Source organism: Thermobia domestica, chromosome 10, assembly GCF_964235325.1.
Source record: "Thermobia domestica chromosome 10, izTheDome1.hap1.1, whole genome shotgun sequence".
NCBI lineage: Eukaryota > Metazoa > Arthropoda > Insecta > Zygentoma > Lepismatidae > Thermobia > Thermobia domestica.
The window spans coordinates 82,843,101-82,861,693 of NC_137463.1; the positions used below are offsets into that span (position 1 = coordinate 82,843,101).

General features: G+C 33.9%; 1 protein-coding gene across 1 annotated transcript in view; it reads right to left on the reverse strand.

Moving 5' to 3' along the window:
• The window catches only part of LOC145661523 (scavenger receptor class B member 1-like), a 47,247-nt gene that overhangs the window by 25,582 nt on the left and 3,072 nt on the right, over positions 1-18,593 (reverse strand). The window contains exons 3-5 of the mRNA XM_081726841.1: positions 16,245-16,405; positions 11,379-11,520; positions 7,241-7,447 (exon numbers count right to left, since the gene is read on the reverse strand). Of these exons, the coding sequence (XP_081582967.1) occupies positions 7,241-7,447; positions 11,379-11,520; positions 16,245-16,405 (510 nt within the window). The remainder of the gene's footprint in view (positions 1-7,240; positions 7,448-11,378; positions 11,521-16,244; positions 16,406-18,593) is intronic.

Here is an 18,593-nt window from a genome sequence, read left to right on the forward strand (position 1 = left end):
GGGTTTTGTGGTGGACAAACACCGTGTTCATGGGTTTACCCGTTTCCTCTCACTTTAATCATTCCACCATTACATTCATTTTGCATCACCATCGTCTCCTTTAGCCTAATTGGCATAATTGTGGGACGTAAAACTGAAATATTTCATTCATTTTCCTAATGCTTGGTTGCACCGCGTTAAGGAGGAATCAACGATTTTCCTAAAACAACTCTTCGTCACGAAAAAGTTTATGTCTAGACATTTTAAACAATAATTTTCCATTATCTTTTGCAGTTAATAAGGCTGCAAAATAATCCACACACATGATGTTCAACAGCATTACAATAAATGTAATGACGGTATTATTATAATAAGGGAAAATTCAGATCTTCTTTCCCATGACATGAAACTTTCAAGGACACGAAAGTTACTCGTTTTCCTAACAATCACTTCAGAGAAACAATTCATTACGAGTACTTTGTTTTTTCTCCTTAATCCGGCATGTGTGAATGTGATTCTTTTTATGCAACTACTGTTTTAAGATTGCAATATATTTAAATGCACGTTTCTCATAATATTAAATGTAGCTATTGTTTATTTTCTGTTCTCCGAAAAAAAATAATACATTTCTGGATTTCCAAGCTATGTTAGTGCAAATATGGAAAGTATTAGAGAACGGATAAAGGACATAATCGTGGGACGTTAAACGAAAGACTTTATTTCATTTCTTATAGAACAGCTGAGACATTCTGTCCGTTGACAGGCATCAGAGCAAGAATGGACCTTTTTTTAACAATTGATTCAGGGTCCCAAGAATAGGTTCTACCTTAGTTGCTAACCCTGTATTTGCTGTAGTTGCTAAACCGGAAATGGTAGAAATTAACCATCTCTGAGTTCAGTGTTAATCATTATAGAATGAAAAAGCTAATAGATAGCGACAAAGTGGATTTTTGGAATTGATTTAACGTTTCAAGAATATGCAACATGTTTACAAATATCTGTGTACTGAAACCGGAAGTGGTAGAAATTTATTACCACTTCTGGTTTCAATTAGATCTAAATAGAAAAACTCTTAAGAGACAGCAAGAAGAGGTTTCATGGAATCGAATCAATGCCCCAACATAAGTTCCACATTCTCTGTTAACTCTATATAATCAAACTGGAAGTTGTTGAAGGTAACCCTTTCCGATTTCAACATTGATTACCATGAAGTAGAAACAGCGATATATATATATAGTGAGATATAGAGAACAGATAATGAGGACCAGTGTCTTGGAATTGATTCATTTTCTTAAGAAGAGGTTTTATCTTCTCTATGAACATTCGATTTCAATGGATTTCCAATTTCAACTTGATTACCGTAAAATAATAACTAACTAACTAACTAACTCTATGGCCTATGGAACCCGGAGGTTCAGTGCCGCGTTCACAAAAGCTCTCCACTGACTTCTATCCTTAGCTAATTGCATCCAGTTTCTACTTTGTATTCCTATCTCTGCGAGATCCATCTTAATATTGTCCCCCCATCTGCGCCTAGGTCTTCCTAATGGTCGTTTTCCTATGGGTCTACCAGTCAAGACTTTGAAAGCGTTTCTACTTCCTTCCATTCTAGCTACATGACCTGCCCACCTAAGCCTCCTACACTTGACGACCCTAACAATGTTGGGTAAACCGTATAAACTATGTAGTTTCTCGTTATGAAGCTTCCGCCATTCCCCATTCTCGTTCCTCTTGGGTCCGAATATTCTTCTCAGGATCCTGTTCTCAAATACTTTCAGTCTATGTTCTTCCCTCAGAGTAAGCGACCATGTTTCACAACCATACAGAACAACAGGCATGATTATCGTTTTATATATTTTAAGCTTCAAATTCCTCGACAGAATTCGCGACGACAAGACATTTTGAACCGAATAGTAACACGAATTCCCTGCTTTTAGTCGACATTAATAATAATAATAATAATAATAATAATAATAATAATAATAATAATAATAATAATAATAATAATAATAATAATAATAATAGAGACAGACGTTTTCTCTTTTTTTAAACAAAAAAATCGATTCAATGTCTAAAGAAAATATACATTTTCACCTGCATCTCTTTACTAAAACCCAGAAGTGGTAGAAATGTTCTACAACTTCCGGTTTCAATAATAATTTTGGTAGAGTGAAAACAGTAAAAGACAGCGAAAAAGGTCTTTCTCATATTGCTTCAACATCCCAAGAATAAATTTCGTCTCGACCGTTAGCGTTCTATTTAAACCGGAAGTGGTAGAAATCAATCGTTTCCGGTTTTAACACTAATCGTTGTAGTCAAAAAACTGTAATAGATAACGATGTATATATAGGGTGTTTCAAAACAACACCGACAACTTTTGGGATGTGATTTCTGACACCAAGATAAGACGAAAATTATAGACCAACCTGGGAGCACAAATGCTTCCTTTCGGAGTTATAGGCTGCCAAAAATATGAAAAAAATGAAAATTAAAGGTCTACAGCTCCAAAACTGTGAGACCTACCGTAATCGGGTCAAGACTTCACTTAGGAACTAATATGTGTGCTATCCAAAAATACTTGTTTCAGAATCCTAAGGTACTCACGCAACAATTTTTATAGAGGGTGTTTTTCTACGGTCATATAACTTGAAGTACTCATCAACTACCTCTATAAAAATTGTTGCGGAAGTATCGCAGCATTCTAAAACATGTATTTTTGGATAGGGCACATACTAGTTCCTAAGTGAAGTCTTGACCCGACTACAGTAGGTCCCATAGTTTTAGAACTATAGATCTTTAAATTTCATTTTGTCATGTTTTCGGCAGCCTATAACTCCGAAAGGAAGCATTTGTGCTCCCAGGTTGGTATATAATTTTTGTCTTATCTTGGTGTGAGGAATCACCTCCCAAACGTTGTCGGTGTTATTTTCAAACACACTGTATAAATATAGAATTTAGTACTGCAAAAATAGGTTTCATCTCAGGCTTTATTCTTCTACTGCAACAAGAAGTGGATGATATCTGCTACTATTTCTTTACAGTGATTTCTACTTCTGTTCGGTTAGGCTATGGAATATACGGTTCTACTATGTGCATTTCACTTTCTCCATGAACATTAGTTTTTGGCTGCGCGTTACGCAACTCGTCAAAGAAATCTTTCCAATTATTCAAGATGTTATTTGTATTCTTGGGAATTGTTGTGTTGACTTTGTTTAATATATAAGCGCGAGGTTGATAGCCTTTCCTAAATCCATTGATGCCTTTATGCATTTCCGGAATGTGTTTGCTTTACTATTATCTTCAAGTTAATTAATTTCAGCTTTCAAAAAATCACGTTTCTTTTTTCTGGAAGTTTTGGAAGTTTCCCGCCTGATTCTATGAAATTTTGTGTAGTTGTATCGTTCGGATTTTGTTTTGCCTGTTTTCTTCTCTCTGCTAGTTTAGTTCATTCCTGATTGAACAAGGGTTTTTTTTTATATATATATTTTTGCGTGTTCCAATTATTCTTTTGCTGAGAATTTTCATGCTATCCCTAATTTCAATCCAAGTATTCTCAACACTAGTGCAATCCGAACCTTCTAAGACCAAGAATCCATTCGACACTTCAATGTGGCATTGCCCTCTTGCCTGGCTCTTCTCTGGCTCTTTCCTGGTATTGCCCTGGTAGTGATCAGTGTCACAGTCAGCGCCCCTGAACGACCGAACATCAATTAAGCTAGAGTGTCTTCTTGTATCTACTAAAACGTGATCAATTTGATTGTGTGTTTTTCCATCTGGAGAAGTTCAAAGGTATTTATGAACGTCGCGATGTAGGAATTTTGTACTCTTCAGGATAATATTTTTGGACGTTAGAAAGTTCACGAGTCTAACGACGTTGTCTTTACTTTCCTTATGCAGACTATCATTTTCTATAATAATCGGTTTGAAAATATCCTCTCGTCTTACCTTCATATTGAAATCTCCTAATAGCATTTTCACGTGGTATCGTGGGTGTTGGACACGTACCTGTTCTACTATACTTCTTAAAAACTGTCTTTTACATCGTCATCCTTATCTTCTATTGGGGCATATACATCTAGAACAATAATATCACACTACCAACCCTTAAGAGTAATAAAACAAAGTCTGATTAGCAAATTCAACCCGTTTAATTGCTGATACTGTTCGTTTGTGAGCCCAAAACTTTGTTCCTAGTTGGTGATTTCTATTTCTTTCCCATAAAAGAACGTGAAAACTTTCAGGACTTTACTGCTTTTTTCTTTCCCACTTAACTTCCTGAACTCTGACTAGGTCCATCCTATATTTCTCTAACTCATTCGTTACGGATTTTAACTTGCCTCCCTATGAAGATTTCTTATATTCCATGTTCAAAATCTTATGTCCATCTTACTTTGCTCAGGTCGTGCCAAGTTATCAGTCCTAGTTGAGGCTTCTTTGAATGTATCTGAACAAGAACTTTTTTTTTTGTTTGTTTGTTTACAGGATGAGGTTCTTAGCCTCACGCCAATCTGTTTAGCTGGAGAACCATCCTTTGTTGTCTGTCGGCAACTGTTTATTCAATACATTCTCAGCTAACATCTATCTCTAGAGGTCTTCCCCTGGATCCGCAATCTGGGAATTGTCATGCCGTATATAATTGGAATTAATTAAAAATACACGCTAAACTTAATTACTTAAGCTCTTGAAACGAAACTAGTCGTGTCTTATTATTATGATTTTTTAAAATATAAATGTTAATGACATAGTACGAATACAATATTACACCGAAGGACATGAATGTTCGTTTCACATTATCACCACTGCTGTGATTAATGCAAATCTACAAATGTAACAAGAATTATCTCCATTTATAATTACAGTTTTCATAAGAGCACATTTTGTAAGACATGCATATCTTTACTAATGATGTGATGTTATGTATTTGAGTGCATGAGTTCTCATCCTATCAGAACATGCAACAATAAGTAATGTTTGAAGAAACGTTTAATATTCATGTGAAGTTAAGTTGGATGTGATCCATAACCGTGATTTGATGTCACAACACATTCCATGACAATGCTGCATAACAAAAGTGGGTCATTAACTTTTTTTTAGTAGCCTTCCAGTTTGTGTATATATATAGAATATTCCAAATAATCATGGGGCCGCGGTGGCTTAGTAGTGCCCCCCAGCTGGTCTGGTGGCTAGCACGTGCGCCTTTGTGTATGAGTTCCCGGTTTCGATTCCCGGTGGGAGAGCCTTTCTCGTTTTAGGGGATTGGAAAAACTCAGGTAAACGAGTAAAGCAAGTAAAATTAAATAATAAGTAGTTCAAGTAAGTTAAAAAAAATATTAGAGTGTTCACTTCTGGTGCATGAGGTCCCGAGTTCAAACCCTGCTCCTGCCAAGTGAACATTGTGGTGGACAAACACTGTGAACGTGGGTTTCCTCGGTGTTCTTTAGTTTCCTACCACTTTCTTTATTCCACCATTTCATTCATTTCTCATCATCACCGTCTCCTTTAGCCTAGCCGGTATAATCGTGGGACGTAAAAGTCAAGAATTTAATTTCATTTTTTTCCCCAAATGATCATGAACTTATACTCTATTTAGTACGTATTTGAGTTACTGGGAGGAATGAAGGAGAAATTCATTTTTGTTAAGTAATATTATTGCTGAAGGATGTGTTAATATATTCGTAAAACTCTTGTTTAGCAAAAAACGCATGCTTTTTCTTCTACAAGGGTAATACAACTCTTTAGCAAGTGTCCACTGAGAATCCTCAGTACGGTTGCACAAGAAACATGTGTGTGTGTGTCACTGGCGCAATTCCCGGGGGGGACGAGGGGAACATGTCTCCCGATTCTTCGATCTGGGGGGACTATCCTCCCAATAATCTGACTTAAAAAGTACTTTTTGGGATAAATGCCATGATTTGTGTCCGACTGCCACAAAGGAATGTGAGATGAAATTGATTTCTCTTGGCTTTTCCATTTCTTTTAAAAAGAAACGAGAACTATACTCGGGTATACCCAACATAAATTGTGTTCCAATCCCAAATGACCTGGTGACCCACGTCATCGCTGTGTATATAAGTCTCATGATTTTGATCGTTTTTCAAACCAATCTAATAATATATTTTTTAAATTGTTATTTGAATAAAAAAAAGACAGCGAGAGTTGCAACCAGTTCTCATAAATTGGACTATCGCCAGTAGAACGAGAGTTAAGAAGCAAACAAGGATGATTTCATACAGATTTTTCTCTGCTTCTACAAGCATTACGGCTTGCAATATTCAACCAATATATTCGAGAAAAAATAATAATTTAAGTAAAGTTACACGGTGAATAGTGTACTCCAAAATAATTACTTACATTGTTACCTTATACATAGGGTATAATGTAACATGGTCCGAGAGTTTTGGATATCCCCTATATATATTCACATTTTTTTTTATTTAGAGAGACTTTGGAAATATGTAGAAATTTATTGTGGTACAGTTGGAGTAAGTCGCTAAATTTTCATAACTTCGTCAAAAGAGCAATATTTAAGTATAGATTCCATAAAGATGTATGTAATAATACTATTATTTTCAGAATTTTGCTCATTTAATCAGAATATTGAATTATTTTAGGAAATAAGAGTATATTTTGTAGTTTTCAGTGGGTTTTAGTTTATTTCCAATGGAATTTTTGTGTAGGGAGTCATCTTAAGAAAGCCTCAAAATTTTATTTCGTAATTTCTTCAACTTACTTTACCTTACTTTAATATAACGATTATAACTTCATCTTACTTTAATATAACGATTATAACAAACACACTAAGTGTCAACCATTATTCCACTGCATTGCTTTTAAGTGCTTTGTACTTCGCGAGGAAACATGGTATTTTTTAGTCTTTAACCATTTTTTTTTTTTTTTTGAATGACAAGTAGTTTATGGGGCACGGAAATGGTAAATTTCCAGTGATGCCGTTTTCCTTCACTATAATTCTGAATTCAGCAGCAAATTATAGAAAACAATCATATATATATTTCAAATATTTGTATTACACCTACAGCTATGCTCGTATAGATGTAATACTTGTACACCTACAAGTACATAGGAACGTATTATTTTCATTCTTATATAAATGACACAGTCTTCATACTTGATCATTTTCTTGGAAAAGACATTCGACTTATATACTAAAAAATATGATGTAATATTATGCAAAATGTATGATGTACTAAAGATTTAGATTACTAATAAATAAATAAATAAATAGAAAAAACTGATATCTTACCTCAGCTAAAACTCCAGCCTTTTCAGATGGATATCTCATTTCACGTGGTACTACAGCATTCGCTAGAGTGTAAAATTTGTCCTCATAGCCCCATAAATATCCATCAACGGTAAGGTTTATAAAAGGCTGCACTTTCATTGTACTTAACATAAATGAAAGAGATTTTCTTACGAAGTAGTAAGATTCACTCATGACGTTGACAGCAGTCTGAAAATACCAGAAGTTAAAAGTGCTTTTTTTAATCCATTGTTAAAAGTTGGTATTATTGATTGACAACTTGCTTTATTTTTTATTTTATCTTCCCAAGATAATTTATTGCTAATCCTAATTTTTTCTTATAATTAATTGATAGATTTTTCTTTCTTTCTTTCTTTTTTTTAAAAAAAAGAAGTATTGGTGCTGTAGTAAGATTAAGCATAAAGGAATACTAGCAAGCCTCTAAAATTTCTGTAAATTTTGGAGATTATATTCAGAACCAGTGATGATTGTAAATTCCCCCTCCCTCCTTCAGGGAGGAGAGAGAATTTCAACACACAAAGAGTAGTATTGTAAATATACTAGTAGAGTCTTTCTGTTTCAAGTGTGTCCCTTGCTGGTGCTGCTGTCGATCTGCGTTTTTCTGTACCTTTTCGAGAAAAGGAAGAGAAGTTGATATGGCCGAGATCTTCTACTAATTGAATATGAACAGCGTTGCCACAACGAATTATTTCACGAAATTCACTGTGCAATGTCTTGTTAGCCATTCTAAGTAGCCTACGATCTTCACTTGTCAAAACCAAGCGACAGAATGACAAGTTGGTAACACAACCGAGGTCATTCACTTCTTTCCCCAAAGCAAAGGGGGGTTTTCCCCGTAAGAGGATGTGTGGGATGGAATCGAAGTATGTTTCACGTATTTTCCGAGGGCACACTTGAAATACAAAACTTTGTTTTTACTTGTATTCCTTGAACCAGTGGCGTAACTAAGGGCTTGGGGGCTACCCCGCAGACAACGTAGAATGGGGCCCCTTTTCTACGTCCTACATCACGATTTGGGAGCCCCGTGATGGCTTAAGCCCCCCGCAATGCGGGGTCTGCGGAGCCCTTATTTACGCCCCTGCCTTGAACATGATCGAAGAAATAGCTCTGGGATAATTTTTTAAGGGCCACTTCCTGACATCATTACTGTTCAGAACAATATGATTAAACTTAAACAATAACATAATAACAAGTGTTTGTTATTTTCTTATAATAAAATGAAGTAGTAAGTTAGGTAACAAAGCGTAAAGTACTTAAAAAAAAAAAAAAGATGGTTTAAATGTGGGCTGCAAACCTTGATAATACGTAGCCATAAGCTCTGCAACATTAAAAAAAAAGTAGGCTATACATTTAAATATATTATCCTACCTCTACATTTAAGTGTATTCATAATTCATTTCAGCAGGATTTAAACAGTTTTAAAAATGTTCTATTTGTTTTAAATTAAGCTGTTAATACCATATACATACCATAATATCATATAATGTGTTTTATAAACACGATTCAAGCATGGGTCACTCTCAAACATTTCTTAAAAACTAGCGTTTAAAAATCGCGAACTAAGAGGTAAAGTTAATTTATTGAAACACATTGTAATTATTTCAAAGAAAAAGCATTTTAATGTAAAATATTGTTGAAAACGTAATCTAAAAAGACAAAAGTACAACAAAACTTTAGACATATGGTTTCTACCCTCAGTCTGAATTTGATTATTTTCTAACGAAGATCCAGGTAATTTTAAAAGCATAATAAAGCATAATTTTGAGAAATAATGCATAAAGCATAGTAAGTAAAATAAAGGATTCGTATAATTTTTGGGATATTAATTTCTACTCAATTTTGATTCAAATTGTTGAAACCAAGAATAAAAATGTATTATTTTAATTTTATTTTCAGTAAGAATGAAAACCGGGAAGCATTTGAGCAATGGATATTTTAAGTAATTAAAATATTGTTTTCTTACATAGTTACACTGAAGTTTCACTCGAACCTAAGAATTTAAAAATATAACTGCAATTTTGTGAGGAAAGAGAGAAAAATTAATACCTATAGCAATGCAGTGTGCGAAGTTCAATGGTTCAGTACCCACTTCGATTCATCATCTGCTTTAGTTGAGAGAATATTTTCTTCTCTGATTTGGAATTTGATCTCTAAAATTTCGTGTCTGACAAAAGAAAATCTGAAAACTCACTTAAGAGACCTTATCACTGCGAAATTAGAATACTGCAAATTTTAAAATAACTATGGGATATCTTCAAATAGATAAAAGATAATCAAAATGTGGAACAAGATCGCCCTAGACAATATTATTAACGTAATGTTATCACGAGTCACTTAGTAGCTTTCCGTTTGCAGGCATTTAGAAACGCCAAAAGTAAATGGCGATTTTCTATGTAAAATATCATTGTCTAGGGAGCTCTTGTTTAACTTTTCGACTATCTTTTATCTGTTTGAAGATATCACATGATTACTGTAAAATTTGCGGTATTTTAATTTCGCTGTGATGCAGCCTCTTAAAACTTCCCATTAACCAACCTCTTCAGGGCACGGGTGGATCCAGGATGGGGTCCTGGGGATGTGGTAACAGCGGTAGAGGGAGAGGGCGTGCGATAAAATATTTTCAATTTTCTCTCTCACCGGACTTCGCTCTTCCTGGATTCGCCTATGCTTAAGGGTAGTGCAGATGAAGACTGGTAGTGACACAGTTGACTAGATTGTCATAAGTATTGCTTTGTTATTGTTGCTGTATTTTCTTCTATACCTTTATACTATCTTACAAACTTACTTTACTAACCAAAAAAAAAAAAAAAAAATCAATTTATAGTATTCAATAATAATACAGAGCGTTCAAAAAGTCTCTATACACCTGAATTGTCACATATTCAAAGCAACGAGAAAATTATTTTACTCAAAATTTATTATATTTTATGGTATAAAAGCACTATGTAAAGGGCGTAGCATATACACACACTTTTTAACACTCATTTTCACAGCAAATGTTGGAAATGTCCCCCATGAGCCTCCAAACTTTGACTTGCCACGATTCAGGTGTATAGAGACTTTTTGAACGCTCTGTATTTGCATTACATTATTTATGTTAAAATAAATTGGAAGGAAAACATAGTTTGGAAAAATAATAAAAAACATAATTATGAAAAGTAATGTATATTGTGGATTCCTCTAATTGTTAGTTCATACACTAATATTTTAAAAAATTATATACTTTAATGGATACATACGCACACACATGTACAAACAAGAAATTAAAAACAGAAACTATTATATAGGATATTTTGAGTGCCTATTTACAAAAAAGAAAGAAAATATCCCCTGGCGTCTTTGGCAAAATTTGGGAGGGGGGGACATCAAAGAAATTGATTTAAATGGTACTTCCTAGTCCAACCTGTTTATTACCTTCGATTCCAATTTTATGCTTCTGCTTACTTTAACGGATCCCCGAGGTATATCAAGAACTCTATTATAATCGTTTCACAGCCTGAATATTATATTCCAAATAATAAATTATTATTATTTATATGTTATTCTATCGTTAGTAAATAATTAAATTAGAATAAAATATTGAATATTTTGTACTTCAAAATATTGGGGGGACGTGTCCCCCCGCCAGAGACGCCTATGGAACTACCCAATGTTTTCCCAGACGTAATTATATTCACATTTGAATGACAGGCCGTTGTCCCCTCAACACTTTAAAATTCACAATTTAAATTAATATAGGGCTTATATGGAACACTATAAATATTTTGCTGTTTTATAAATTTTCATCTTGTGTTATGTTTCGGTCATTTTGCTATGCTCTTTTTCTTCATTGCAAAGCCCTCTTTTACAATGCATAAATATTTAGGGTTAGTTCTAGATAGTTTGAAACAATATGTAATATAATAATTCAAATCTTTTTGCTTTTCATTTCTCCAATAGCTCTTTAAATAATAATAATAATAATAATAATAATAATAATAATAATAATAATAATAATAATAATAATAATAATAATAATAATAATAAGCTCGTTGCTGAAACTTTAACCATAATCAATTAACAATAATAATAACTTTTCTAATCTAGAGAAAAATAAATATTTACAGATAAATGATCTTACCAACATTGGAACATTAGGAACAACTATTTTATCGTGAATGCTGCCAGTACTACATTCTGGTCGAAACGAAAAGACATTGCCTTGTTGGAAACTAACTGTATTATTATTGTGGAACTGAACGTTATGTTTTGGCATGTCCCTCCTGTAAGAGAGAGAGAAAAAAATAAAACCTATATACATATATATATACACTTTTCCATTATTAACATTAACAATTTATTGTAATGATAGTTTATTATTATCATCAAACGAGATGTAATCGGCAATGTCGATATTTATCATAATATGTGGCTTAATATTATCTATAATTATAATATAATAAAATTGGTGACTAACAGAGGGCTCCAAGTTTAGAAGAGAGAAGAGGAAAAGAACTATAGATGAAAACGTCAACCCCATATAAAAATGTTAGAAATTGGAGACAAAGAAGAGAAAGAAGAAGAGTATATTAAAATTTGCACATAATATACTTAATTGTTGATCATGTACTATACGTAAGATAACATAACGTGATTAATACAATCAAATAATTTTTCAATTCGCAATTCTTCACTGCAACTCGATTTCTAAATAGTACTAAACTCTTGTTCTTCTTCTAAACCTTTTACTCAGTTAGCTGTGCTCGGTTTTTCGGATAGCTCTCCTGAACCTGTTTGTAACTTGTGTCATATCTATTATGACACCATACTGTGCCATATTATTCTTCACACAATCTCCCGACTTCTTTGACCGGCCTCGCTCTCGTATTCCAAAGAGTTCCATAACATCCACTTGATGAGCTAGGTATTCCGAATGTCGTCTTCTCTCATACCCAAACCATCTCAGTCTACTTTCTTGTACGTTTTCTATTACTAGTCTCACCTTCGATGTTCCCCGAATCACTTCATTCTTAATTTTCTCTTTCCACGTCACTTCACAAACCCACCACAACATTTTCACCTCTGCAACATTCAACTTTTGTTCCTCTCTGTCTTCGTTGTCCAACATTCCACTTCGTATAATATGGCAGGTCTCATTACTGTTTTGCATACTTTTCCTTTAAAGCGTATTTGCACCCTACAGTCACACAATACTCATGCCACTTCTCTCCATTTTATCCAACTGATGCTAATTCTACTATTTACATCTTCTGCTATTCCTGCATTTTCCTGCAATATTGACCTCAAAGTATTTTAATTTCCTCGTCATTACCACATCTTCTTCGTCCAGTCGTATACTTGTATTGCCGATTACATTTTTCCTGAAAAGGCAATGTAAATATTCTGCCTTAGTTTTACTAATTCTAAGCCTTTTGCTCACTAATGCTACTCTCCAGGTATCTAATTTCTCTTGGAATGCTGCCTTGGTCTCACGATGTTGTCCGAAATACATGCTCGTCCGTCACATCTGAAAAAGGTATGGGTCAAGACTCGATCCCTCATAAAGTTCCACTTTAACTGTTAACTCTTCTGTTATTCCACACGTGCTTTTCACTTAGTCCTACATTCATTATACATATCTTGAATTATACAGATGTATGTATTCGGAATACACTTCTTCTTCGGTACCCTCCAAATACGATCTTGTAGCAACCTATCATACGCTTTTTCTAAGTCGATGAAAACCATATGAAGGTCCTTCTGGTATTCTCTGTACTTTTCCATTAGCAGCCTAAGTGCAAATATTGCATCCGTTGTCGACCATCCTGGCATGAAACCAAATTGGTTCTCTGCTTGTTCGGTCTCTTACCTCAATCTTGCTTCTATCAATAAGTTTTTGCCCTTGTACGGAAAGTGGTATGGTACATGTATGAAACTTACGTAAAACATGTGTCCAATTTAAGCCATTGGAGTCAGGGTTACTTGTCCATTTGTAAGCATATAAATCAGCCTTATATGACCTAGGGGAGTGGTCTTCATTGCATAAGCATTTACAAAAATTCATAAAAAATAATCTAGTAAATATTTTGATTTTAACTTTTTTGAGTTCGTCATTTGACAGTATAGTTTACGAGTTTTGGTCGTCATATAATTAATTTAAACGTTTAAATACTTCGCACGATCACAGCTCGTCATATGGTTCCAGTGGACCAAGATACTAATATGCCATTTTTATATTTCTACGTAAGACATTTCAAGGTATAAAGTCTGAAATGTCTAAGTGTCAAGTTGTGTTCAACACATTTCAAAAACAGAAACTAGTTGATAGCTCATCCGAATTGTTTGCCCTCTGTATCCACAAATGAGAATCATTTTAGAATAGTTTTGTGACAGTGGATGGATTTTGGCATATCACCATGACCCAGAGATTAAACTTATAAATAAACACCCACTCCTCAAGTGGCTCTTATCCAGTCCTATGTCAAATAAATAAATAAAATAAAGTAACGTTTTCAGGTTTCAAGCAGGGGTAAAAGCGCGGGGAAACGCAGGGGGACGGTGTAAATTTGTCCAACAAAAAAAAAAAATATGTAAGGCGTTCCCCCACTTCCTAAAAAAAATTACAATTCATAAAGATAGGCAGGTGGACGACGTGATGTCATGCTTCTACCTACCATCCTTCTACCTTTTTGGACCCACTTTTACCCATGGTTTCAAGTATTGCAAGAGCATAATCCTTAGTGATCACCTAAGCATAGTGAGATCACAACATATTACAGAGGTCTACTGAAAAACCTTTGTAATACTATGAGGGTACAACACCGTGATGTATTCAGCAAAGGTGTCCGCCTGTTAATTGGGAATATTCCTTCCCCACACAAAGTCGAGGAAACATCGAACGTTGTGAAAAGCTGCGGTTACCAACTACTTTCCCATGTGCCTTTATCCATTATGACTTTGGAACTTATTAGATAAATAAAAGTTTTCTGGCCAAAGTAATACACTTATTTATTAAAACTAAAAATAATATGTAAAAGTTTCGATACTTAACGTTGTCTTCTTCAGACACTTAATCTGTTACTCATGTCCAATGATAATAGAGGAATAAACATCCGATTTTTGTTGCAAGCTAATGATTACCGGTAATGTAGCAGACATTCAGAGAACTGGTAAACCTTCAGAAAGAATATTGAGTCAGAAAAAAGTGGAATTATTGAAAAAGAATTCGATTGAATTCTTTCCAAATCCATAAGAAAGGCTACAAGAGAAGTTGATAACACTTCCATGCTATACGTTTTATTCTCCACGAAGAATTATAATATCATTATATACAAGAATTGTTTCTGGGAGATTGGAGAGGGAGCTGAAATTTTATGTAATGATATTTGGATGAAAAGAATAGTATGATAACCTTTTCGATAATATTCTTTGAACATTGAATATGTGTTTCATGTAGGAGAGAATTCATTAGTAGTAATAACAGTCATTATTCCGTAAAGTTGGTTAAAAGGATATAGAACAACCCGAAAATGAATAATTTCTTTTCGTATTCTTAGATTATTTTATTACAAGGGGAAAAGAAAAGAGGATAATGGGAAATTTACGAATATTTGCGATTTTCATTATGTAAGTTTCATATATGTTCACATTTTTCAGTCACGTATACTAGGACATTTTATGCACAAAGTGCTTATAGAAGAAGAAGAAAAAAGAAAAATCTTGAAAAAATTGTAAACTTCCTTGTAGGTTTAGAAGTACTTCCTTTCTTTCTCTCTCTTTTTTTTTTTTTTTTTTTTTTTTGTACGTTTTCCCATTTCCTTTCGAATAAAGTTCCATAAATTTTATGAATATAAACACTACGAAGGTTTGGTTCTACTATACGTGGCTGTGAAAATGAATTTGAACGTATGAACATATTGGGAATTTCATCATGAAAATTGCAAAAGTACATTAATTTTCCATTACTCTTGTGTTTTTTTCCCTGTTTCTCGCTGTAATTTCAATTTAAATATAATTTTGAACAAATGAATTCTAATGAAAGAATATCAACAGATGGGCTGTCTGAAGCCAGAGCGAACAAACTTTTGTTCGTACTGTAGGAAATTGGACCTTATAGAAATAGTGACTACTTGACAGGAACTACTGTCAATGGGAAATGAGCTTCACTTGAATAACGCGTCAATTTCTACACTTAGTTTGTTATGGCACAAGATTCGGTGTGAAATACGCAAAACTCAAATTACTTTATGCTTAAGCTTAAACTCAGAAATCGGCGAAAATGTATTAGTGTGCTCTGGTTTCAGACAGCTCAAATACTAATAGTATTATTGAGTGTATAATAATTACTATTTGTTTTCCCTTTGGCAAAATATATACAGGGTGGAAGGTAACTCCACCGAAAAACTTTCGGAGATGATTCCTTATATGAAATGAAAGAAAAAAGTTCTAATAAATATGGGTCGTAAAACGTCTCCTTTCAGAGTTATGAACCGCCGAATATTTGAAAAATCACGTTTCAAAATGTCCTGACTTAGAAATTATAGAACCTATCCCAAATGGTTTAATGAATTACACAGGAACTAGTATGCGCTCTATCTAAATATCCATGTTTCAGAATTCACCGTTACTAGGGAAACGAACGCACCATTAATACTTAAAGGAGTATCCCTATACCTTAACTTCCTTTTTACAGTTCGTTTTGCCTATAACGGGAGATGGTAAAACGTGTATATTTAGATAGATCACATACTAGTTCCTGTATAATTCCTTAAACCACTTGGGATAGGTCCTATAGTTTCTAAGGCAGGACGTTTTGAAACGTGATTTTTCGAATTTTCGGCGCTTCATAACTCTGAGAAGAGACGTTTTTGATCCGTGTTTATTAGAACTTTTTTCTTTCATTGCATATAAGGAATCACCTCCAAAAATTTCTCAGTGGAGTTACTTCCACCCTGTATATTCCATGTTAGGCAAATCGTTTAATGAATAACTTTGAACACTTACTAACCTGTAAGCATAAGGCCCCAGCTCTTCTACTTTCAGTTTTTCCGTTCCATTTAAAAATGCATCCACATTTGTATAATTGAAGACGTAAACTTTCACTAAAACATCTGTAGCTGGGTGGATCCACCAACTAAAAGCAAGTGATCCATTCGTCAAGACGACTAGCTGCAGAATTAGAAAATATGAACATTTATGTTATGATCACTACAGATTTAATAATTGTCTTGACATTTTAAAGTTCTACAATGTTAATATAAGTTGTCTACTGAAAAAGATTTTTGCAGACTCTGAAACAACAAAAAATTGGCAATATCCAGATCAAAAACTGAAATGTTAACCCATAAAATACTTGCACAATATTCTATTAAATGTGTTTGTAGGCTCTTTCAATTATTTCCTTCTGTAAAGTGTCCATAGGTGCGAGTAAACCATCTTAAGATAGAGGTGCTTCTTCACCTAATGCAATGTTTTGAAGTGACATACAAACAAAGTTGATAGAATTCACCACAAAGGTGAATAGAAATGCGCAAATAAGTACAGATTACCTTCACTCTGAACTGGTATCATAAATAAAAGTGTAGATTTTTCGCGAGACAACAGCCACAAAATGTCTGGAACTGTGAAACGTAATTCAAGGAATAACGTATATTCAAAACTAAAAGATACTATGAAGGAGACATCAATTGGTGTTGCTTGTTCAACACACGTTCTGAACAGTTGCTTAAACACGATATGAACTCGCTGAATGCATACATATGTATATACACAATCAATTGTTTAGAAAGTTTATAATTACATGGCGGTTGTCAAAAAAGGAAGGCGCCTTTTGGCTATTACAAACAGGAAAATAGACAGAGAAAATTTTAATCTTGATTCTATACAAGTGCGTACTTTGACTACTTTTCTAAATAAACACAATGAAGCTCAAAGTATTTCTGGTAGAGTAACACAAACTTTTATAAGCCCTCTGTGTAAAAATCTGCCGCCCGTGACTTCAGCCAGTCGAGAATTTATATTTTAAGAGTTTAATTGCTACTAAAACGTTGCAGAGCCACCTATTTTTCAGGTAAGGGAGCAAAACAAACAAATCAAACAAAGATCACTAGGAGCAAATCCGTGGCTATATGAGAGGCGATTAAATCCTTCTATAAATCATGCCTGAGTACACGGACATGTGATCAAGACGGTGCAGAGAACTCGTTCTACTTTGTCACTTAAACACAAGTAAGAGACAACTTTGGACGACTTTCAATTTGCAGTGCAATTTGTTAGAATTACATGAATGTAAATTGATGACATAAAATGTTTTGATAACTTCTACATTGATAAGAGTTTCATAAAAGAACATTAAAGAGATATCCAGTTTTTTGCAAACCTGTGCCATGAAAAGCGGGCTATTTATTTAATTGCAGATGGCAATGCATACATCCATAAATTCTGAAATTAGCATAATTTGTTGTGCAATACCAGCTCGCAATATAATCCTAGTAGACAAAAGAGAGAAAGAGAGGAATAGGCTGTCGACTCTCTGGAGAGCATCCAGGAAGTAAAATATACAACTTCAGGGATACCTTATGAAGGGAGTTCTACTCTCATATTCTTAATATCGAACCCAATGAATAAAACTAGATCAACTGAAATACAAGGATCTTTGGTTATCAGCAGGAATAGTTGGAGAATCTAATGATAAAGATTAAACCTTTAATATTTTTAGATATATAAATTTATTAATTGATCTAATAAATTTGTAATTTAAATGATATGTCAAGATATTTAACGTTTATATACATTCTTTCTTAGACCCCGGTGCTGAAAAGAACACTAAACCCGAAATCAACTAACTTCAGAGATACCTTACTGCCTACCAACCAACCGTTCTTAGAGAGGTTTGTTTAAAATATGTACTTGAAATGGGGTATCTTCCTTTTAGTTACATGAAATTTGGTAATCTTAAATATAAATGGATGCTGTAAGTGAATTCCACCTGTTTCTGATATTCAATATCACTTTTTAAACCTTGATATGGTGGGAAACATCATATACATGGTCAGTAGTCGAACTAGAAATAAATTAGAATACTACCGGTATGTTCGTATATATAGAACTGTCTTAAGTTTACTTCAATATGGTAAAGTTTATTTTTTTAATTTTTGCAGTTGGAATGATTTTCCGGCATCTTAATTTAATAGCGGTATTCCTTGCATGCTCATACCAGCCCAAATGAAGCAATGCTCGTGATTCTTCTGGGTGTATTGTAGTTCCTTTCAATCTTCAATTCACAAGTTCTTTCATAATTATTTACTCATATTTAACAACCATCTCCTTCAGCTTTCTTATGCATAAAACGCGGGCC